At 40.0% G+C, this 25128-nt stretch overlaps 1 protein-coding gene across 2 annotated transcripts in view; it reads right to left on the bottom strand.

The window, feature by feature from the left end:
* SMC6 (structural maintenance of chromosomes 6) overlaps positions 1-25010 on the bottom strand; it is a 38239-nt gene extending 13229 nt beyond the window's left edge. For both annotated transcript variants that reach the window (XM_058801081.1, XM_058801082.1), the window contains exons 1-17: positions 24879-25010; positions 19365-19513; positions 17376-17493; positions 15367-15472; positions 11702-11838; positions 11078-11139; positions 10142-10222; positions 7358-7459; positions 7050-7169; positions 6867-6962; positions 5576-5722; positions 5127-5215; positions 4442-4606; positions 3577-3755; positions 2306-2507; positions 2074-2188; positions 584-744 (exon numbers count right to left, since the gene is read on the bottom strand). In XM_058801081.1, the coding sequence (XP_058657064.1) occupies positions 584-744; positions 2074-2188; positions 2306-2507; positions 3577-3755; positions 4442-4606; positions 5127-5215; positions 5576-5722; positions 6867-6962; positions 7050-7169; positions 7358-7459; positions 10142-10222; positions 11078-11139; positions 11702-11838; positions 15367-15472; positions 17376-17493; positions 19365-19508 (2024 nt within the window). In that variant the 5' untranslated portion in view covers positions 19509-19513; positions 24879-25010. The remainder of the gene's footprint in view (positions 1-583; positions 745-2073; positions 2189-2305; positions 2508-3576; positions 3756-4441; positions 4607-5126; positions 5216-5575; positions 5723-6866; positions 6963-7049; positions 7170-7357; positions 7460-10141; positions 10223-11077; positions 11140-11701; positions 11839-15366; positions 15473-17375; positions 17494-19364; positions 19514-24878) is intronic.
* Positions 25011-25128: the final 118 nt, after the last annotated feature.

Here is a 25128-nt window from a genome sequence, read left to right as displayed (position 1 = left end):
GAGTTTGTAATCGTTGAAGTATATTTTGCTTTTTCATCTACCATTTTGAAAGCAACGAGAGAAAAAACCCCTAAAAATATAAAAGGTGAGGGAATTCTCAGAGATACCTACCATGAATGAAGTCAAAAGCCTGAGGAAACACAGGTGCAAAGTTTGAAACCAACAGGAGGATGTGTGCTAACAACTTTGGTTTGAATAGTCAGGCCTCCCTTGCAGTAAACTACAACATCTCTGTTCAAGTATTATATCTTTAAGAAACAGCCTTGACTCCATACTCTTTTTGACCAAGCATACAAAAGAAGGTAGCTGGATTTCCTGGAGTACTAAGCAAAGAAAATCCCTGCTTGGTGGTAAGATCTACATGCCACAAGCTGAAAGACAACTAAATACAATGCAAGTTTGTTCCTATCACAAAAAGTCACTGAAATGAAGAGATTTTCTAGAATTCTCAGAAAGGAAGTATAAATATCAGAAAGAAAATGGAGGAGATTAGAGACTAGTGTACATGCAAATAGACAAATATGCAATTCCACTGTTCATACCTACAAGTGCACTTTCTACAAACGTGTTAAAAGATACTAACCTGATTTCTGCCTCAACATCTTGACTTAGGAACTTGGGTCTGACAAAACTGGAAGAGTAATAGCGTCGTTCAAATACTTGATCACCTTCAGCAGTGAAAGCTTCTCTACAGTTTCTCGGGGGCCGATTGCACTGCATTATCTCACGAGCCCTACGGCTATCCTGAAAAACAAAATGCCCTTATAACACCAGCAGAAATGCAACCATAATTAAAGAGAAGAGTTTAAAAGTTGTCCAGATGTTTTCACCCAGAAATAATTTCAATTCTTAATGAAAAGAAATACATTAATGAAAGAATGTGAATATTATCTATAACATCAAGAATCTACTTTTCTTAGTTGAGTAAGACATTCTCAAGAACCCAGTAAGTTTAATTGGTCATTTATTTGTGAATTCTGTAATCTAATCAGTCCCTTATAATTTGCCTTGGGGGAAAAAAATCACTAACCAGAAGGTCACTATGCACAGATATATTCAACTATCAAAAGTAAATAAACATAGAGGAAAGAAGCTTCTAAAGCAAGGGATAAAGGACATCAAACAAGATTCAATTAAAGTTCAGGGAAAGATGTTGGTAAAAAATCCCAACATTGACAGTGCCAGACTAAGTGCCATTGTTCAAGGCAACCATGTTATCTATTCCAATGTATTAATTTTTCCACAGGATACTTCTTTCAGATTCACTTGAAATTACTCAGGTAGGGCTCAAAGGTAATAATGTTATGAAAATCACTGATTAGTTCAGGCAGAGGGGGAAGAAGAGTCCCAATATTCCTGCCATGACAAAAGCCTACAAAATTCAGCTGTTATATAACCCACTCAGTGACAGCCATGCTTGATAAACAGTCAGCTCTGCCTCAGACAGAGCATGAACCACCTCTCCCCAGTAAGACCGTCAGAGGATAAACTGGGACAAAAGATTTTGGAGAAAAATAAAATTCACAAAAAGTAAGGATCATTAGTTCTGCTTACTTAGAGAATATCCTGCCTTCTCTAAATAAAAATATACGCCTTATTTTTATCTTTGAATACTTTATCTGTAATCTTATCTGCAGGAGCTGGTATCTTCAGTACTAACAGAATATCAAAAATCAATTAAGATCAGAAATCAGATAGTGCCAGAAAACTTAGCTACCAGCTTCTAGGTACAACTGGTAGGGGCAGCTTGGAAATTTTGCTAACTCCCAGACTACCCAAAAGCGGCACATCCTGAACCCACCAAGTAACAGAGAGACATGAGACAGAGCCAGCACTTATGAGGCTGACTACCCACATGTGGACTATTTAGACTGGGAAATTACACCACTTAGAGGCCCAGAAAGGTAGTGGCAAACAACCCAGAAACAAACAGGGAAAGTCCTGAAACACATGGGGCAGAGAGGGGAGCAGAACTTCCTCGACCTCTTTTATTCATTACAGACACTACCAGTGAAGACATCATAAATGCTCCACGCTCTTTCTTTAAAGATCAACAGGGAGCATAAAGCTTACTTTAATCAGCAGGACTGTTTCTATACCCCTCACATCAATCAAACAATTGGCAACCACTGGATTTTCTATTTCCAATGCTGTCAGAACTGTTGGGAATTCTGGATGATGAACAGCTCTGAAGAAAAGAAAAAAAAAAACATTCATAAAACTCCCATGAGATTCTTAAAAAAAAAAATACAAATAGTTCTTTTCAACCATCAAGGCTAAGAAATAAAATTTACAACATACTTACCTCTGACTAGTATCATAAATTTTATTCTGAAATTTATTTACAATTATCTGAGGTCTCTGTCCATGTGGATAATATTTTGACATCAGTGACTGAAGAGTTCTTTCATCGCTGTGATTATCACAGCAAAATGCCTGAAGAGAGCTTTTTAAACAGCATTCAATAGCCAAGATCAGTTCAGGATCTTTTGGATGAATCAAAGCACCTAAATAAACATAAGAAGCAAGGCTTTAGGTGCTGTGTTCCATGAGAAAATGTTCAGTAGAGCATTTTTACCACTCAAGGTTCTTGTTTTGTTGTATTTCAGGTTTTTAAACGAGTCTAAAATAAACCTTTTTTACAGGTAGAAAAAAAAATTAAGAAGTTGACTAAAAGTTCAAAGACTCTACAACAGATCTACCTTTTTTAAGTCTAAAATAAACTTTTCTTATAGGTAGAAAAAAAAATTTAAGAGGTTGACTAAAAGTTAAAAGACTCAACAAAAATATAATTGCTCTGCCTAGAGACACCTACACATAGTTGGAGGCCTGTATTTTCTTCCATTAGGGTACCAATTTTCTAATAGCTTAGCAGAAATATATCAAGGCAAAGACAGCTAATCAACAATTTATCACTTTAAGGATGAAGGCAGTGGAACAGCTATACTGCAAATTAAACAAACACAAAGATTTCCATTATATCACCTGTCTTCAGTGGCACATATTCTCTTACCCTGCAGTAAATGCCACATACTTTACATCCAGAATATGCTGAAACCTTTCCTCCCATTCACAAACTGAAAATAACAGCCATTGTCAGAGCTGGACAGAAGACAAATAAAAGCCAGCTTTCCAAGAGAATCTCATTTGTGTCTGTCTGACCTGTTCCTTCCAAACATCTTACGTTTGAGAAACCCACAAGTCAGCCACTGGACATTTTGAACAAAATCTGTCCATGATCTGGACAGTGCTATCCACTGAGGAACAAGCAGGCAAAGCACAGTTCTCTGATGCCTTAAGGATGTGGGGGAGTTGGAGGGATGCATTGAAAGTTTACCATTGTAAAATATCTCAACAAAAATGGCTGGAAAATGAGGAAAGCCAGTAGATGTAAGTGAGGGCATAACAGAAGCAAAAGGTAACATACCAAGGTAAAACCTTTAGTCCAGGAAGTACAGAAGAAAAAGATATATCTGAAGTTCCATAAAGAACAAAGATTTCTAAAAGACCACTAGTTAGATTAGCAACCATACAAAAATATCCCATGAGAAAGTATGTTTCAGAAATTGTTCTCACCTAAAGGTCCAAGAGGTTTCTTTCTAAATTGTCCTTGTTTATGGGCTACTTCAACTGCTTCAAGAAATGCTGGTACATATGGTCCAAATCTTTTCAAAGCGTTTGTTTTACTGTCTTTCAGGTCTCTCATCTGTTTCTGGTGGGCATCCAGTGCTTGCTGCACTTCAGCGCTTTCTCTCCTAAGAAAACAGATTTTTTTTTCAGTAGTTATAGAGCCTAAATTACACTAAAATAATTATAAAGCCTTGTTTTTCAATTACTAATAGGATTGTGTATCAAGGTATCAGTAGTTCAATGTAAAGCTAGGTACACACATGCTGTAAGATTTTTATAATTTCAAGAAACATGAGAAAAAAAAAGCAAGAGATAAAAATACTACTTTGCAACAGTTCTACAATACTTTTTTATTTCTAACGAATTATAATGAATTTATTTTATTTCTAATTATCTTTTTCAATTTCACTGTCTTCAAAGATCTTCAACAAAACATAGAGTAAGCCTTGGTTGTAATAATTGATAAGAGCCATTTACATTAATACACCAGGTGCAATAAGGAACAATTCTCAAATCCTTTAGGACAATAAAAGTTCATCTTTTCAAATCAAAGCCAGAGTGCTTTGTTTTTTCTATCTTGGGTATGGGCTAAATTCATATTTGAACCTCTTTGCCTCAAAGCCTCTGTGAATTGCCTTAGCTATAGAAGCAGCAATTACTCCTAAGTGTATCTATTGTCTTATAATGTGAAAAATAAACTGGAGTCTAATACCTCAGGGATCACAGGTACATTAGAAGGGATACATAAAAGAAGGGATTCCCTCTAACTTGAAACAGAGGCAAACGATTACATTCAAAAAGCGTAACTTACCTGAGTCTAGAATGATCTTCCCTACACTTAGATATAGCCTGCTGAAACTGATCCAACTGCTGACTAATCATTACTTCTTCATCATGGAATGCCTTCAACTGTTCCCTTAAGTATGAAATTCTCCTCTGTCTTTCCAATTTCTCAGGCTCTGAAACCTGATTAGCACTAGAAAAGAACATAGTTCCATATTTTAAAACCATATTGATGATTTAAAAGTGACATGAACTTCATTATTTGTAGTGTAGAGAATATTTACTCATCAGTTACATTTAAGATTCTGTTAAGCTGCAAGATATACATAGCAATAATGCCAATTTGAATTTTTTTTTATATTTCTAATCACATGTAACTCCTCCCAGTTACATTCCTATTGCAATTGGTTTAGGACATATTGGTTTTGCACTATCATGGAAAGGTAAGGAATATCTATTATCACCAAAACCAAACCAAACCAAGACAACCCCAAAACAAACAAAAACGCCACTTTTGCTACCCAGTTGCCTCTTCTTTTGACCTTTTAGTCAAAATCTTGGTATGTAAAGGAGCAGGATCAGAAATATTCAGGTATTTAACTGGACCCTGCTAAAGACTAAATAAATATTTTCTATTACTGCAGGTTTTCTCAGTAATCAGAAAAGCTTACTTCTTTTCCAACTATATCTTAATAAACATACACCATATTTACCAGCTTTTCAGTTCTTCAATTTGCTTATGGAGCTGTTCCCTGTCTTTTTCCAGACGTTTTAACTCCGTTTTGGAGCGATTATAAATGATCTATCAAGGAAACAGGATACAGTGGTTTAAGAAATAGAAGAAATAATTTCTGAAAGAAGTACAGTTTTGAGTAAATACAGAACTGCAGCAAATCAGACAAACATAACTTGATTTTCAGAAATTACATCTATTTATTTATTTTGACCTAAGCTTAACACTGTTTAGTAACTATGTAAAGGCATAAACACCAGAGCTCCTGAACAGACACTACTTGCCAGTCAGGCAGGAAATTGCACCTGTTCTGAACTCACCATGGACTTAAGAAGCCAAGATACAGGTGTAGAATTAGAGATGGGCAGAGCATGGATAAGTTTATAGCTTTAAATTGGTATGAACTTTGAAAGCATTTTTTTTGCCTACCTCAGCTTCATTGACTGCTTTTCTTTTTGCCTGCACTTCAGCCTTCAAAGAAATACACTGAGGATGAAGGCCTTGTGCTTCTTCACTTACTGTTATCAATTTGTCCTGTATTGCTTTGTACTTTTTTTCTGCTTCATTCACTTTTTCCTTTGGTGAAAAAAACAACAAAAGTCATAATGGAACAAAATTTTCTTCAAAACATCTTAATGTTACAAGACAAATATCTCTCAAAAGAATCCATCAGACACATTTCAATTGTTTAAATTCTGTTGGGTTTCAAAAAAAAGAGCAAGACATTGCCACCATGGATATGCTAAGATGAAAACTCAAAAATGTTCATTCTTGGGAATCAACAGGCTACCAAATCTGTGACAGAGATAGCAAACTTTTTTCCTATCTCAATGTTTACTCAGGACTTTTAATACAATAAGGTCAAGTACCATGACACCAAAAGAAATTAAACCAGTGTCAAGACAGTGTTCCTTCATTGCTACATAGACATGCTGACCAGAAACCAAAAAATGTGAAATTGTGAAGCACGTACTTTTTAAAATAAAGAAAAAAAACCATAAAAAACCATAAAATCATTTTTAAAAAAAGGAAAATAAGTGCTACAAGGACAGTTTGGAGGACTTTTAATAGACTGAGAAGTTCTGGGGCTGTTCAGCCTGGAGAAGTGGAGGTCGCATGAAGACCTCATAGCAGCCTTTTGGTATCTGAAGGGTGGCGAAGGAAGCTGGAGAGAGATTCTTCATTATCTGTATTGATATGACAAGGAATAATGGGTTTGAACTGAAAGAAAATTATTTAGAAAAAAATTTAGATTAGCTATATGGAATTAATTCTTTATTGTGGGGGTGGTGAGGCAATGTCACAGGCTGCCCAGAGAAGCTGTGGATGCCCCATACCTGGAAGTGTTCAGTGCCAGGTGGGATGGGGCTTTGAGCAGCCTGATCCATTGGAAGGTGTCCCTGCCTGTGGCAGGGGGGTTGGAACTGGATGATCTTCATGGTCTCTTCCCACACAAACTATTCTATGATTATAGATTCAAAATAATGATGCCAGATTCTCTGCACAAAATGTGTTTCATATGCAAATCAGAATGTATGACAAAATTATTTTTTCTTGCTACCTACAGAAGTCTTAAGAACCATCCCAAAACTTCCAGATGTCTCCTGAAATCATTGCTCTTCTCTAAAGGCAATGATACCCACGAAAACCTTCACAACAGATCTCTGACTTGGGGGGTGACTACAGCTAGAGTGCTATATGGTTTAGACCATACACCTACCTGGCATTCTTCGACCTTCTGAAGGAGCTCTGTATTTCCTTCTTCAGCTCTGACACCATCTTTGAGCAGCTCTACTTCTTTTTCCATCTCACTCACCTAAAAAAGCCCGTATTAGCATATGCACAGGAGACTGGGAATGAAGCACATTTCACATGAACAAACATATTTTAGCAAGACATTTACCACTGCCCACGCCATTTGATGTTTCAAATCTTTGAGACGAGTTTGCATGTCATTCACAAACGTGATGCTTTTGAAAGATTCCTTCTTTTCCAAATAAAGCTGCTTAAGTTCTTCAAGACGCTTAAAAAAGAAAATAGGGGTTCAATCATGACTGTGAAAAGCTGTGATATAACATGAAATTTTGGAAATATTTGGGTTTTTGAAATTTAATGTCACTGAGATCTAATAAAACCAAACTACGCAGTTTAACTCCTGTACTTCCTTCACTGCTCAGATCTATCCTAATAATTATTTTAACTTTTACATACCTCTTCCCCTTGTTCTATCTGAACACGGGTATTTTTTTTAGTTTTCCCAATAAATGAATAATCTTCTTTCATTTGTTCCAGCTGAGTTGCCTTCATAAAAAACTAAAAAGGAATAAAAAGATGCAGATGTGAGATCAGCACCCTATCTAAGTGGACCTTCAATAATTATGACAGAATGACCAGTCATCCCAAGATCCCTGCATGCTTAATGATATCCAAAGTGAAAAAACTGGTCAGGTTGTGGTGGTACAACTTCCACCCCTCCTCAGGCCACAATGTGGTATTTGAAATGTTTGTTAGCCCCAGCCTTGATGAACAGAAGCTGGGATCAGCCCCTCCTGAGTTTATTAGAAACACTCTCTACTCTCAGGAACTTACACTGTCTGACAAGCTCCTCTTTCTAAATGAAGAGCCTTTGAAACTTGTTTTTCTTGCCTGACTAAAAACCCAAATAGAACAACATTTTTGTTATCGAATTGTTACAGAAAGTTACTGACTTGGATTGTGGTCAGGGTGAAAAATTACTATGACTAAAGCCCACCCTCTTGTGACCCTATGAACAATGGTCGCAAGCGAGACCCCCTGAGCTCTCCTGGACCACAATGGGCTGTGGCAGCATCTCTGATCACTGTGAGCCAGAGAACCCTCACGTTTATAGCATCTCTCTCTGAGTGAGACACCACTGTGAGCCAGAGAACCCTCACGTTTATTTGGAGAACGGCTGCCAGAAGCTGCCAGATCCTGGGCTGATACCCCCACTCCTCAAGGATCAGCCTTCATCCTCTGAGAAGATCCAAAGGCATTTGAGATAAGTACTTTCTCTGAGTTGCAGGGAAATCTTTCACAGGTATACAACTTGTACACAGTCTTTAGGTCTGCATATGTAGACATGTGCATCTGGTATAGCAACTGTATTATGAATGTTTTTTAAGATTCTGAAGTACTCAGATTAGTAAGAAAATTAGGCCTATGAGTGAGTTACCATTGTAGTATTGTAAACTCTCTAAGAATCATCTGTCAAATTGTTTAAAACAGGCTACTAATTAAGTACTGTCAAATTAATGCACTGTCAAAACCTTTAGGCCTGAAGTGTGGTCAAGTCCAGAGCTAGGTTTGGCAAGGGGATCCATTCTGAACCTTGGGACTTAATGGGAAGGTCTCCTTTACTCCTTTTTATCCATACCTTTTTCCCATTCCAACCTCCATATAGATAACTTATGTTGATTTTGGTTTTAGATTTAGTAATTTCAGGTTTTAGTCCAATTTTCCTCTTGTGCATCTATGTAAGTAGGAGAGTGAACCTTGCCAACAAACCTAGCCACACTTTCACTTTAATATTAAACCTGCTTTTGCTGATACCTGTGCCAGTGGTTCTGCAGGTGACTTAGAACACTCATTTCCCATAGGGGTACTTCTGAACAATGAACTAACTCAGCAGAGCCCTAAAATTTAAATTTATCCATCTCTTTAGAGAGAAGAATCTTCAAAAACATTGTTTGCGCAAGTGGATAATTGGTGCAATCAGATAGTGCACTGGCTCTGGTTGGGGTGGACTTAAATTTCTTTACAGGAACTGTTATAGTGTTTTGTTTTAGATATGTGATCAAAAAAATACTGACTACACACTCATATGTTAGCTGTTGCATGGAAGCCTCCTTTTTCTCACTCTGCCCTCTCAGTGAATAGACCAGCTGGGTGTGCAAGAAGCTGGGGAGGTATACAAACAGGCAAATGATTCCAAGCAGCCAACAAGATCTGCCACCTCAGAAAATGTCATTGTGATGGTTTAGCCCCAGCCACTTACTCACTTTCCCCTGGGGTGTGATAGGGAAGAGAATCAGAAAAGTAAAAGCAAGAAACACATGGGATAAGACAAAAATAGTTTAAAACAGCAAAAGCTGCACATGAAAGCCAAGCAAAACAAGGAATTCCTTCACCATTTCCTGGGGCAGGCAGGTGTTCAGCCATCCCCAGGAAAACAGGGCTCCATCATGCCTAATGGTGACTTGGGAAGACAAATGCATCATGCAAAACATCCCCCAATTCCCCCTTCTTCCCCAAGCTCTATATGCTCAGCATGATGCCACATGGTCTGGGGATATCCCTTTTGTCAGCTGGGGTCACCTGTCCTGGTGTGACCCCTCCCAAAGCCTTGGGCACCCCCAGCCTCCTTGCTGGTGGGGTGGAAAAAGAAGAGGAAAAAGCCTTGACTGTGTAAGGCCTGCTCAGCAGTTACCCAAACAGCAACAAGGAAAACATCTCCCCATTATAAACTCTGTTTTCAGCACAAACCCACTAAGTAGCCCTGTACAAGCTGCCATGAAGAAACTTAATCCTAACCCAGCCCAAACCAGCACAGCCATGCTCAGTAATAAAAACAGGTAAGAGAGGGTTTAGGGGGATTGGCCATCTTTTACTTGGGCACTGGTTGGGCCTCAGTCTACCAACAGGAGGTAGTGAATGATTCCCTTTGCATCTTTTATTTTGCTTCACTTTCTTTCTCTCTCTCTCCTTCCAGCTTTCACTTCAGTTATCACACAAATTTTATCTCATCCCTCTCATTTATTTTTTTTAATTTTACTCTTTATTTCCTATTCCCCCAGCCCAAGCTTGGGGGCAGCACAGAAGGGAAGTGAGCAAGCAGTTGTGTGGTATTTAGCTACTGACCTGAATTAGCACAAAACAGGTGATTAAAATCGAGGAATTTGATTTTTTTTTCAAATGCTCTAAAAATTTGCAATTGGTATTTTAATGTTTTATGACTACACTACATTTTTTTCTTACCTTGTACTTGTCCCCTTCATTTTTGGTCTGTAAAAACTGTTTACTCATCTCTTGGGTTAAAACAGACACAGGATTATCTACCTGCAAAAATAAATAATTTTCATTTTATTTTAATTACAAGTTACCATGTAACTGCAAATCCATGGAAGTGAGAACCCTGTTTTAGTCCTGCAACTTATTACTAAGCTAATGCGGTAAAATCAAGCTTGCTAATCCTTTCACATCTTCAAAAAACCAAAACACAACAAACAAAACCAATAATAAACAGAAAATTAAAAATCCCAACTATATCTAATATAAAATAGAACCACAGCAAGGACAACTAAGGAACTGCTTCCAAGAGGATGTGTGACTTCTATAAAAACAGTACCTGTAAGTTCCAGTTATTTAACAAAATCAGCATTAGAAATTCTTGTTGTGTCAAAGTATGGCAATAAATGCAATTAATTGACTCATTATTCTTACAGATGTTGCCACAAAATAAAATCAATACATACTAACTGCAACTCCTATTATTTGAAATTCTCAGTTGAATATTTTAAACTTCATATGCACTACGTGATCTTTTATTAATCAATTAGGCAGAAAAATCACATTCAAATTTCTGAAACAGCTAGAACTGAAATAATCAGCAGAAAAAACCTCTCCAGATACAAAAGAAACCTACATATGTCAAGACTTTTATCAACAGGACACATGACTCACAGCTCACAAATGACAGCAAATACTTATCTGTCTGGGGCAGAATCCTATTCTGCATTGCATGAGGCATATATTTCAATTTTCCTTTGCTGATGAATTTGATCTTTAAATGATATGGAAGAGGTGCAACTCTCTCCTTTAAGGAATAGTACATTTCTTTTTAATTGAAGAATTACAATATCACATACCAATGTCTTCCTAAATTGCACAGAATTTAAACACTACAACAACTACCTGTATATTAAAGTGATCCAGTATTCCTATGAGTTCCTCTTTCTTTGAAGAAATTATGGTCCCTAGTGGTAAAAAAAAAAAGAAATTAAAAATATCAGTAGGTACAATGCCCTGGAGTACTTTCTTCATTGTAGAGAATCTAAGAAATGAATTCCATCTCTTTGTCACACAGACTTAGTCCTGAACTAGAAACATCAGGGGTTTTTTAAATATTTTTTCAATACATTTTCATTTGCACAGAAAGACTTCTACTTGAAGTCCCTCTTTGCCTCATAAACCCTCTGTGACAGAATTTAGATAAATCAGCAAATTCAGTAAAACTTCAAAAAAGACTAAAAACTATGTTCAGCCTCATCACACAAGCAGATTTTTGTGAAAACAAATACATAATGTTACATCTGACATACTAAATAATACATATCAATAAATACATAATTGCTTTAGACATACTAAAATATTTTTAGTTTGGGATAAAAACAAGAAAAATGGACATTGTCATCATCCTTGAGTGGTTTTATGAAAAGAAAAACAACATCCTTTACTGACATCAAGGCATTCAAATCATCAAACATGAACAAGTTTAGAGAACTTCTAAGACTGAGAACAAAGCAAACTACCACTAACCAGATTTGCTTTTTAGTTTGCAAGTTCTGCTTCCATCCTGATTAATGTGCTGATTCACAGTAATAGAGGTACCATACAATTCTGGTTTAAAAGCATCTCTTCCTTGGTTTCGCAAAGTTATGGAAATATCTGCAGAGCTAAAAAAAATAACAAAAATAATTTTAAAACCCTGAAATTAATTTCAAATCTAAAAACAACAAAAAAAGTCAGAACATTTTAATTTTCCATACAAACTGTCATGTATACTACAGGTCACAACTGCAAGTCAGTCACAGTACCAGTCAGAAAAACATATATTTATTTGGTTTGAGCCATAACACCATTAGAAGCATTGCTGGTTTAAAACTCAGGAGTAAAGTAAAGGGAAAGTAAAAGGAAAAGCAGTACCCAGCAGTAAAATAAAAGTAAATTAAAGGGAAAAGTAAACTCACTCAAGCTGTCCCCTTTCCTCCACCCCCTTCCCACAGTGGAGGAAACAACAGCAGAGATTATAAAACGAAATCCCAATTTACTGCAAAATCTCAAAACCACAACAGTATTAGTAAGACTGTACAAAACAGAGAGTGTTTCACCCACAGAAGGGTATTCAAGACTAAACAAAAATGCGTCCCTGAGACAGCACCTGGCATGGTTTCTCAGACAAAGGCAAAACGGCAACTGGCCTTGTGCTGGGCCCTGTAGTGTATGATAAATCAAAGATACTGTGTCAGGGATGCTCATGGCTTAACTTCCCCTTTCCCCAGCCTGAAAACAACAGGAAAACAGGGACAAGACAAAACCTGGTGGGATCTGACAGGGCTCTCAATCAGGTCAGGGGACGCTTTTCCTGGGCTAGACTGTGCATGAACGGGACTGGAGTGCTCAGTGGTTCTGGCAGCAGTGGTGCTGCAGCACTGCAGTCACGGTGGCTGGGGCTCCACACAGCTTGGCTGGGCTCTGCCCCGCGCTGCTGCTGTTCCCTCCCTTTTCTTTTTCTCTGAGTGGCATCTGGGCTTGCCGGCGCTGTCTTTCAGCACCAAACCAGAAAAGCCGTGGCTCGGAGGATGGGGAAAGGGGCCCAGTCTTGGGGTGATTTCATGATGATGCTCTATTCCTGATTGTCTGCTTTATGCCCAGAAATGGCTGCTGTGGCTTTAAGGTGGGTCCAGAGGAGGGGCACGAGCCTTTGGGGGGCTCCTGCACAGACTTCATGTTCAAGACTCACTCCCCAGCATGCTGGGTGCTGCAGAGAGCAGCAGTTGCTCTGTTGCTTAGCTAACTCGATTTTTTAGTAGCTAAGCAATAAGTTTCCTTTTTCCCCCGACCCCACCACCTTTCCCCTGGACAGCAGCCGCAATCCTTCTGCAGGTGTTTTTTTTTTTAGTTTTTCTTGAACTTTTTCAGCTTGGTTTTGGTCCAAGATCAGATACTTGCCAAGACCAGCAGTGGGGGCCACTCCAGTCAGCCTGAAACCTCAGGCAAAGATGGACCAACAAGAGAAAGGACACCAAAATCCATCAGCTTCATCTGCTCTGAGGAGGGGATCAATGCCAGCTAATAGGCTCCATCTGTTTTGCCTAAGCCACTGCATGAATTTTTCCTCTTCCCTGAGACAAAAGCCAGCCACCATTTTGTCCCCCCTCTGCCATGCAGGCAGACTGTTTATTTCTTCCCCTGGCATTCTGAGGTTTTCTTGTTGTGGTGTGGGTGGGGAGGCAAGGTTCTGGAAGTTCAATATCTAGCATTTGTTCAATTTTTTTCCATGCTGTGCAGGCACTTTGCTGGTTAATAAACGGGTTTTTTTACTTTCACTCGCTGGTATTCATTTTCCTATTGGCAAAAAGAATTACTGAAGCCATTCTCTTCAGAGAAGACACTCATTCCAGAGTGTTTTTTCCTAAATCTGTCCCTAAACCAAGACAGACTGCCAGTGGCAGAGATGGGCAAAGTCTGCTGGGCTGATCCTGACACCTACACACCCCCTCCCTTGAACCTGGGGACAGCAGAAGCTTCTTCCGGCCCCGGCCTCCTTGTGCTGACAGCACAGCCCTGCCACGACATCGGTGGTATGGAATCAAACACCGCCACAAAGTCCAGCCCTCTTCTCCATAACCACGACACATTGCTGCCATACACTGACTGCTTGCACCTCCTATGCTTCACCTAAATAAAGAGCCAAAAGCAGTATTTGTGAGAGAAGATTTCTTCCATCTTCCCTCCTCATCTTGAGTACCCTCATTTTACATTGCAGAATCAAGCTGCTTTTTGGTAGTTCTCCTTTTTTCAAATTGGCTTCTGTATGAAACAGTTGTCTGGCTTCTACAGCCTAAGCAAAGTAATATACAGCAGAATGCTTAAGCCATTCTTCTAGAAAACATGAGATGTGATTTCAGTTCCAAATTCCTATTTCCCATTTCTCAAGTGAGTGCTGAAACATTAACTTAATACATACAAGGCAAGTACTACCAAAATTTTACTCTTAAGCACCTCTGAAAAGACTGGGATATCTGACTCTGAATAACAGCTTCATGTAAATGTAAACTCATAAGCCTCCTATCTTTTTATTGGTTTCCCTGAACACATTACCCCCAATCTCACAGCAGACATGAATCCACTTCTTGCATGTTCAAATATCCAGCTGTAAGTCAAGGTCTTTACATTCACTCACATCACCAGAAAGACTGAAAAATAATTAACCTCACTGCTTGCAAAATAATGATAACTAGTTACTTATGAATTTTTCTAGTGGACTCCCATTTTTCTGTAGGATATTCAATGACAGAGTGGAAGTAATACACAAGAGCAGGGACTATAGAGAACACATCATTATGTTAGCTAGTTCAGTGTGCTAGCCTCAGGTAGGACAGAGGTAATTTTCTTGCCATTACTGTGAAGGGCAGAGCCCAGAGCCATGTGAGTGCTGTTATTCTATACCTCACTCATCATCCCTGGGGACACAGCTTCAGCTGGAAGAGGAGAACACAAAGTGGAACTGCTACCATTTTGTTCCTTTATTCCAGGGAAAGTGGATAGTGAGTGAAGCAGTGGAGTGGCTCCAGTCCTACAATGGGGTTGGTATGTCATTGTTTTTCTCATCTTGGGCTTGGGGAGGGAGTGTGGGTGCAGACATTTGTCCACCATTGTTTCTTTTTTTCACAACATGGGCACAAATACTTCCACTTGCCATTTTCTTCTTTGTCTCAGAAGATGCCTGACTTGGGCTGTGCTGCAGTCACCTTGCATCAGACTCAGTGAGCATTTTTGCTTGCAATCACCCTCTTTTATACACTGCTGTTATTAGTATTGTTGCTGTTACTGTTTGTTTTCCTTATGTCGTTGATGGCTTTATTCAATACATTTTTATTTCAACACATAATCTCCACCTTTATCCCTCTCTCACTGGAGGAGACAGAGACCAACTGTTTGGAGTTTAATTTCCAGTTGGTTTCAAAATACAACATTCAGGAATAATGATATACAAGTGGTAAAACTTCTGAAGTTTTTTGTTTTCAGGGTTTGGGGGTTTTGTGCGAGGGGAGTGTTGTTTAAATGTTATGCTTTTTATTCAAGTCTGTTGGATCCCATAAGAAGATGCAGAAAATTATCATAAACAGAAAACTAGTAAGCTAACCTCAATGACAATCAGCAAACTACAAATGCAACTTTTAGATTAAAGTTTAACTTACGTCTCTCCTTTTTGAATAAACATTTTTAATGAGGAACCTCTGTTAGTTGCAGTGGCTTTTCCACCAAGTCCAACAATTAGTGCTGTTAATACAGAACTTTTTCCACCTGTAATTGAAGCATTGAACTTGTTTTAAAGAGAAGATATTGTAATTTCTACGCCACCCACATTACAGTTTTTGACTTGTTATATATTCATGCATTAGAAGTCCAAATTCTGTCCTTATTGAACATATAAAATAACAATAATGCTAGTAAACGCCGTTTTCAAGAGTCTCCCTAAAAAAAACCCAACATGCTGACCCAAACTTGTGTTACTTCTGTTTAGCAATTTGCATCCACCATGTCATAAGTCAGAAGGAAGGAACCTCCTCTTTCTTAAAAGCATACTGAAAAGACATACATTACAAAAGAAATCAAACACACATTACCATTTATCTAACTACCTGAAAGGTTTTAAGCTCTCTTTCAAAATTTATGTTTATTTTTAAAAATTATTTCTCCAGAAGAAACAGGATTGTATAAATAGGTATCACTTCCTTTTCCTATAATAGTTTCTATGTCCTGGGTTAGCTGGGATAGACCTCCTTTTCTGCCCAGTAGCTTGTACAGTGCCATGTTTTGGGTTCAGCATGACAATAATGCTGATAACATGCTCATGTTTTGGCTGTTGTTAAGTAGCAAAGTTGAGGACACTTCAATGTCTCACACTCTGCCACTGAGGAGATGCACAAGAAGGCAAGAGGGAGCCTGGCCAGGAGAAATGACCGGAACTGGCCAAGGGATATTCCATACAATATCATTCCCAGTGCATAAACTGGGGAATGCTGTCCAGGAGCCACTGATTGCTGCTCACGGATGGGCTGGTTGTGAGCAACTGCATTACACATAACTTGTTTCTCTTGGGTTTTATTCCTCTCCTTCTTTCTGTTCGTCATTACAATCATTACTGTATTTTATTTTATTTCAATTATTAAGCTGTTCTTATTCCAAACCACATGTTTTACCTTTTTCCAATTCTCCTTCCTATCTCACTGGAGGACATGGGGAAGTGAGTGGCTGCATCATATTTAGTTGCTAAAAGGGATTAAATGACAACAGTCCTTTCTAGCACCCACTGTGGGGCTCAAAGGGTTGATATAACTGACCAGAGTATGTTAAAACAAATTTGCTCTGAGCATTCATGATATTAGCTTAATAGCTGCTGATCACAATGCTGATTTATTTGCTCTCAGAGCTGTTGTGCGGGCTCTCAGAGCTGCGTTATGTAACACCTTCCTCACAGCAAGCACTCCCTGCTTTGGTGTTTATCACCCGTGGCGCCTGGGCTAAGGCAATAATTTTGAAGTACTGTGCAATGCTGGCTGATAAGATATGACACGGTAAATGACCTGATGTAATAAATGACATGACGGAGCCGCCGGCCGCGGAACTCGCCGGGTCCGTGCGCTCGGCACCCCTCACCCCGGGCTGCGGGAGCCATCTAGCGGCACAGGCTCACAATTGCACCCTCCGCCCTGCCGAGAGCCAGCCGGGAGAGGACACGCCTCCTCCTCAACCCCAACAGCTTTTCAAAATGCTGGATGTCCTCGGGAAGCAGCATGTTGCTGAACGTGCTTTAGGTCTAGTTTAGCATTATGCAACTATCAGCAGTACTTCAACCCCCATTACAACCACGGTGGTTCCTCCAAACTCAGCGATGGGCACTGCAGGCACTTGGACAATTATAGTGCATTTAATAATAAGTACATTTAGTTCAAATAAAAATGTATGCATTATTTAGCTACTAAAATATTTATATTCACATTATCTTTTGCAAAAATCTCCAATTTTAAGATCTAATTCACCAGCCTTTAACTACTGGGATAGACCTGTGTGGTACCTCATTTCAAAAGTGAATCTTTGTCCACACCTAAAAGATGGCCAGAAATTCTTTTTCAAATAAAAATCTACATCTTCTACATTATTAAGACGTGTTATTTGAAAAAGATTCTATGCAATTAATACTTACTTCCATTGGTTCCAACAACAAAATTGAGATTTGATCCAAACTGAAAAGGCCCCAGATTTGAATGGCACATGAAGTTCTTCAGCTGGATACTTTCAATTATCCCAACCTCACCGTCAGACTAAAGAATGAACAATTAAAACTCAAGTTATATATGCATTTTAATGAGATTAAGTTTGTATATTTTAAAGACAATGGGAATTAAAATGACAGTATGATATAAAACATTGGTTGATATAAGCCACAAGGAAACAGAAGGGTTTCACGACACTGTGTAAAGTCACTTGCTATAGAGCAACTATTTATTAAAATAAAAAGCTACCAAAGCTGATGTCTCACACACAGTAACTTACAGTTCTCCCTATTACTAACTTACCATCAATACAACATAAAATATTAAGGCAAAAGGTCCAAAATAGTTGGCTGACCAAGTTAAAGCATGTTATTAAGGGCATTGCCTAAATGTCTTGTAAATACTGACAGACTTGGGGCACCAACTATCTCTCTGGGAAGCTGTATTGGTTTTGGGTTGTGGTAGCAGGAACAGGAAGCTACAGGGGTGGCTTCTGTGAGAACCTGCCAGAAGCTTTCCCATGTCTGACAGAGCCATTGCCATTCCCCAGCCACCCCCAAGACAGACCCACTGCTGGCCAGGGCTGAGCTCATCAGCAACAGTGGAAGTGCCTCCAGGCTAAGAGCCAGGAAAGGGAAATTGCAATTACAGCAACTGCAGCCAGAGAAGAGAGGAGTGAGAACATGTGAGAGGAACAGCTCTGCAGACACCAAGGAGGGGCAGGAGGTCTTCCAGGCATCAGAGCAGAGATCCATCTGCAGCCCATGGAGAGCCCTGTGCTGGAGCAGGAGGATTCCCAAAGGAGGCTGTGACTCTATGGGAAGTCTACACTGGAGGAGGTTTGCTGGTAGGACTTGTGAGCCCATGAGAGACCCAGAGTGGAGCAGGCTGTTCCTGAGGGACTGCATCCTCTGGAAGGGGTCCACACTGGAGAATGAGTGTGAGTGCTCCCTCTGAAGAGGAATGAGTGGCAGAGACAACATGTAAATAACTGACCAAAGCCCCGCCATTCCCTGTGCTGTTGGGCTGGGGGAAGAAGAAAATTGGGAGTGACGAAGAGCCAAGGAGGGAGGGTGTTTCAAGATTTGGGTTCATTTCTCATTGTCTCTCAAATACTGATTTGATTGTAAATAAATTCATTTACTTTCCCCAGGCTGAGGCTGTTTTGCCCATGACAGTCACTGGGGAGTGATCTCTCCTTGCCGTTATCTCAACCACAAGCATTTTGTTGTATTTTTTCTCCCCTGTCCAGGAAAGGAGGGCAGTGAAAGTGGTTTTGGTGCACACCTGTTACCCAGACAGGTTCAACCCTCCCAGAGAAGCCTGGTCCAGTGTCCTACCACTGGTAAACAAATGTTTCCTAATGTTCAATCGAAATACACAGGACAGTATTTGCAATCTCAAAAATATTTTTTTAAGTCTTCCATCAAGCTAAAGTTCAACTACTAAAAGAAAAGCAGAAAATAATAATATTCCCATTCTCGAGTTTCTTTTCCATCAAAATTTGCATTTCAAATACTAGATCTTTTTCAGATATCTGTAAGTGTCAGATAAATGCAAAAGAAACATATATTTGGCACTTCTTTTAGTAAATAAATAGTTTTGCAAATATTTTTTTCTGCATTTACAACAACCATAAATGAAACATTCCATAGTTCTATCCAAATCCATTTCCTTCATTTACTTCACAACTGCAGTAGTATTCCTTCTATTAAATCAGAATATTGTTATGATTGACTCTTATAACTAGATGACCCAAAAGAAATAAGGTAAGAACAGCCTCATGCAGAAGTCCTCACCACAGACAGTATCCCTAGTTTCTTTTATCTCTGTTTTACTGATGCCTACATCCAAGACATTTATTTCAACAGGCACAGAACTTTTCTTGTATCTTCATCTCTATGACTTTTTGTACTTACCGCCTGTGAAAGGGCACCGCTACTAGCTGAGAACTCTAAAGTTTCTTCTTCATCAGAGTCATCACTATGTATAGCTGTGTGTTCTTTTCTCTGCCTTTTCTGGGACCCAGGAGTTAGAACACTTTCTTCCTTTCTCTTACCCATGAGTACTGAAAAATTAAAGTAATGAAATATTATAGGTTTCAGTTTTCTAGGTGACAACATACCCACAGGTGATAACACAGAAATACCAAATTATTTACTTCAGTAAAACAAATATTAAAATCACAGCAAACACTGCAGCAAATACTTTCCCAGAACTGAAACCTCAGTAATTTAAGGCTATGCTTGCTATGAAGGATTTGCATCAAAACAAAAGAAACACAGCTTCATTATTCTAATCAAGCTGAATAAATAAAATCAACCTCAAAGTAGAATAACAGGAAATTTAGATTCATAGCACTGTTCCTGAGCTGTTTCTTACACTACAAGGTAGTATAACATGATCACAGTAAACAAAATGCTCCTAATAAAGGGTAACTAACTATTCTTTCTATAAAGAGGACACATGTATAAATTTCCTCTATAAATCAATAAATAATGCACAGACTTCTAGCACTAATAGGACTGGTCTGAAACAAATCTTGCAAAAGTAACAAGCTTTACTAAAACATACAAAAATCTCAGATTTTCTGTAATCATATGCTTATGGCATCGTTTTTATTCCCTCAAAGTACATATTACATTCTTCATAGCTACAGACCCAAAGACCTACACAAAATACAGAAGTTGACATACCTGCCCTAAGCAGAAGCAAGGTGCTATTTGCACAAATGCAACACACAATCTTTTTATTTGTCAGCAGTTAAGTCAGCTATGCTAAGTACCTAAAACAGGCCAAAACTAATACCAGCTGCACAGTTTTCTGACATCAAAACTTTTCTGAAATGGATTATGTTCTCCTACTCAGCTTTGTTTTCTGGAATTTCATCTAGAGCTCCCCTGTAAAAAAGATGACAACCAACTCTAATGCACAGCACCAGTTCGAGGAAAATTCTGAGGCAATAAATGTACTTAACATTCACTCCTATAGAAAGATCACTGAATGACACATGGCCTAAGAATGAGCTGCTTATTTATAAAAACAAATTAATAAAAATACTGGTTTTGGTGTAGGAAAGAATGACCAGCATTAGAGACCTAGCATGCCCAAAGTTGGTAACACACTGGGGACTTGGAGGTCAAAAGACTTCTCGTCATGAATACAGGTGATGACAACAAGCAAGCACTTCCTTGTCCCTCAGGACAGATGGGATAATCCAGGAGAGAAGTCATACAGGTCAGCCTGACAGTCCCTACCACGGTCTCCTGAGGGAGGTGGCACATTCTGTGAGAAAGCTGGGTGGGTCAGCACAGCAGGTCCAGCTGTGCAGTGCACAGCCTCAGGATCCCCAGGGGCCCCCTTGTCAAAGCTCTCCCAGAGCTTCTCAGCAGTCTTGCTCCACATCCTCTCTGTTTTAAGATTAGTTACTTGGAGAATCTACAGAGAATTGAATTAAATAAAGACTGCTGAAGTACAACTTTAGTCACAAGAACTTGTATTACAATGGAGGGGAGCAGTCTTTCTTCCCTCCTCTCATTCCTCTGAGTGCAAGCAGCTCTTTACACAACAAAATAATAAATCACCTCAAGTCTTTGATTCTACCAAAAAGTAACGCAGGAAAGAACTTCTTTCTTTTAACATTAGTTAGGTGAGCTCCTAACCACCTCAGCATGAAGCTCTGTATTTGTGGGTCACTGTGGAGAACAAGTGGCTTCTCTGAGCAGTCTCCCCGTGGCAGCCTCATGTTCTGGTCAAACTGTTGCCTGAATTCAACTGATGAGAGGTCTGAAAGCTTATACTACCATGTACCACAGAGAACAGCATTTATTGTAAGAGATACACAAGACATCAAAATTTTCTACATCATTAGAAAGACCTTCTAATTTCTAGTGTACATATTTGTTGGCTGCTTTATAAAATACAGTGCCTTATGATCCCCTCATTAATTTTTATGACACAGCATCTAAAATATAAAGAAAAAACAGTATCAATCCCTTTCCATTATGTGGAATGAACAAAATTCAAAGCAAATGCAGAAATGCAATAAACTTGCCATCTGACACTCCTGCAATAATTTTGTATGGTAGGTGTTTCTTTATCAAATATTAGAAGAGCAAGAGAAGAAGGAAGATGATGTTTGTAACTGATTATTATTATTATTACAATTATTGTTATAATGATGATGCCCATTAAGTATTTACAGCAAAACTATCATATCCACTTTATGTTATGTAGTTTAATACAACACACAAGGAAATCAAGGAGCAAATACACTTCATGATTCAGCTTACATACCTTTTGTTATGCTACTCTGGCTTTACTACAAAAACATGCCTTCATGCCAAATTACTGAGACCAGGAATCAGTCACTTGGAAGCTCTTGGCATCCATCACCCAAATATGAAGACATAAACATAAGCTTTAAATGTTTTAATTAATAACATCCAAACTAAAGATGAGGGCTATGAGTTCCATTGCTATACAATTTGAACATTTAAGGAAAAGAGAGTATAAGAGCGAAACACAGAACAAAATAATCTCATGTAATCTAACTTTGATGAAAGCAAAAGCCAGAACCATCTGCACCTCAAAACTGTTAAAGAGCTAGTACTGAAAACAAAACTTAACTGGAACTACAAGCAAACTCAGCCCCAGAAATTATGACAAATATCAGTGAATGCAGAACCTTCCCTGAGTAGAAAAAACCCAAAAGGAGCAAGAAACTGATCGCAACCACAATGAACCCATTAATAAGATTTTACAAGAAACAAGGTTTTAAAAGGCACAGGAAGAAATAATCAACATTTTAAAAAATAAATAAATAGAAAATGACATGTTTCAATTTTTTCTTCATGTCATCTTGATATTTCTGACAAGAAAATAATTTTTTTAACTTTAATTGCTCCCAAAACTCCTGCACCAAGGCACCCCTAATTTTCTACATTAAGTTTTTAATTGGAAAAAATGTTGCTTTCAGTCTCTGCACTACTTAGCCTAACTTTAACAACAGTTTGGGAATAACTATTCAAGGCAAAGGAAAAGCAGCTGATCCAAGCTTTCTGAAGGTTATTAAAGTATGCAATGCTATACTGGAAACAAACTGGCAAAAAAATACATCAATACATTTTAAAACATATAATATACTACTGAGAAGCCAACAAAGGACATTATTGACAAATGTTAACAAAAGGATTTTTTAGTGGAACAAGTATCATACCTAAAATCTAAAGTATAAAATATACTTTAGTATATTACAATATAAAGTAAGAATATGTTAATGGAAACTTGTGATGACAAAGTCAAGTTAATAATTCAAACTAGAATCCAACAGTCATTCAGGAAGAGAAATCAAGAGTACTGATTCAATAAAAATAAACTTCACTATCATGGAATGTAAAGAGTATACAGTTAGGTATAAAAACTGGATCTATAATTGGGAGCAAATTGGGAGCAAGACAGCTTCAATTATAAAATCAAAGAATCACTCCAAATTACAACAAGCAATTGTTATGCATATAATGAAAGCACAAAAGTAAAATGCAAGCCCCAAATGCCCTCTATAAAATGACTGCTACATGTTAGAAAAGTACTTACCCTGTACACATTAAAGGATAAGAAGGCAGAGGCTGCATCCACTGATATTCACCCATGTTTCAACTTAATCAATGGCCTATCTTTCCAAAGTATTCACTGCTATGGAGTTCCACAACTGTTTCCCTTTTCCCTGCCTGGCTGGTCACAGCTCGGCTCATCCAGGGCTGACACAACCAAGCTGCTGTCACCAAACCCACACGAGTGCCTTTCTAGCAGCCCTCACTGGCCTGGTGTCCACATAAGGTAGGAAAGTATCCCACGTGTCTTGTGGGACATCCACTTTAAACACTCTGGACACAGCCCAGCTGAGTCCAGGCTAACCCTGCCTCCCACCCAGTTGGCAAAACAGAGGTAAAGCAAAGAAATCAGAACAGACCTACAGCAGGATGAACACAAGTTATGGTAAGGAGAGGAAGAAAACAGTTGAGGTCTTTAGCTGATGTATAGCACACTACATTTAACAGTCACAAAAATACCAATGAAATTACAAATTAATATCCAGGTCATAGAACCAGTGAGGGGGATGCTGAGGGGAGGAGGTTTCTAAGGGAATTTCAGTAACATTAACTTCAGGAGTGACAACTTGGTTTACAGCAGACAAACAGAAGTTAAAGGGAGGTATGACAGAGGGCTGAAGTCAGAAGCCCAGTCTCAGGACACAAGAGTGGAGCACTCTACATTTCTGGGACTATCTGAGCCAGATGTTCTATGTTAGACTGTATGTCTGACGTTGACAACTCCTCTCCTAACACATTTGCAGCCAGTACATAAGAAGCCTATACCATCCCATCAAACACTAGAGAAGCAGTGCCTGACCCACAGGATGACAGAAAGGGTAAAGCTGGAAGTGAACATAGCGTTCATAGATTCATAGTGTTCACAGGTTGAACATCTGGTCCAACCTCCGTGCTTAGGCAGGGTGCTCCCACAGCACATAGCACAGCATTGTGTCCAGGCAGTTTCTGAATATCTCCAGTAAGAAAGACTCCACAGCCTCTCCGGGAAATCTGTTCCAGCTCGTGTTCACCTGCACAGCAAAGATATTCCTCCTCGTGTTCGGATGGAACATCCTGAACATCAGTTTCTGCCCGTTGCTTCCAGTCTTACTGCTCGGCACCACCAACGCGAGCCTGGTCCAGCCTCTTGACACCCTCCCTTTAAACATTTACGCAGATTGAGGTCCCCTTTCAGCAGTCTTTTCCCGAAGTTGAACAGGTCCAACTCCCTCAGCCTTCTCCTCATAAGAGAGATGTTTCAGTCCAGTAATCATCTTTCACAGCCCTCCACTGGACCTCTACCTCTCTCTTGTGCTGAGGAGCCCAGAGCTGCACTGCAGCACACAGGGCAGCTCTTACTCCTCTACGGACAGCGAAAACGAAAGCGGGGCACACATCCCCTCAAGTCCACCATTACCTGTTGCTTTTCTCAACATGGCACGACCCGGAAGGCTCCCCCACCCCCCAGAAAAGAGACACGGGTCCCTTGGCGGCCGGAACGCCCGCGTGCGGCCGCCGCTCCTGCTCTCCGCCGTCAGAGATGGGCACCCGAGGGAGCGCTCACACCTGGCGGGGCGCCCACGCTGGGCAGCGGGTGACAAACGCCAGCTCCGACCGCTAACGGGCCCCGCAGAGCGCCCTGCGCCAGGAGCGCGGAGCCAGGCCGGGGGCAGCGGGAGGAGCGGTTGCCCCCCGCCTTGCGGCCGCCAGGCCGCCCTCCCTCCCAGCCGTCCAGAGAGCGCGGCGCGCCCGGACAGCGCCCGCCGGCATCTTCGCCCGGCATGGGTCGCCCATCCCTCGTCTGCCCTCCCTCCGCCCCTCGCCCGCTCCGCGCCCCGTTACCTGGGACAGCTCCCGATGCCCACACGGCGGGGCGGACGGGGCAGGACGGGCCGGAGCGGGCGGAAGAGCCGCCTCCGCGAGTGCGGCGCCTGCGCGCTCCGTATCCCGCGGGGCGCGTTTCCGTGCGCGCGCCATTTTCGGGTGTGGGGGGCGGAGCGCCCGCCGCTCCGGAGCCGCTCCGAGCGGGCCCGGCGGGGCTCTCACGGGGCCGTCACGGGTTCGGGCGGTCCCGCTGCTCCCCGCGGAGGCG

This window comes from Ammospiza caudacuta, chromosome 3 (assembly GCF_027887145.1).
Source record: "Ammospiza caudacuta isolate bAmmCau1 chromosome 3, bAmmCau1.pri, whole genome shotgun sequence".
NCBI classification, from domain to species: domain Eukaryota; kingdom Metazoa; phylum Chordata; class Aves; order Passeriformes; family Passerellidae; genus Ammospiza; species Ammospiza caudacuta.
The sequence above is the reverse complement of the archived record's forward strand: the minus strand, read 5'-3'. Positions and strand labels throughout refer to the sequence as shown.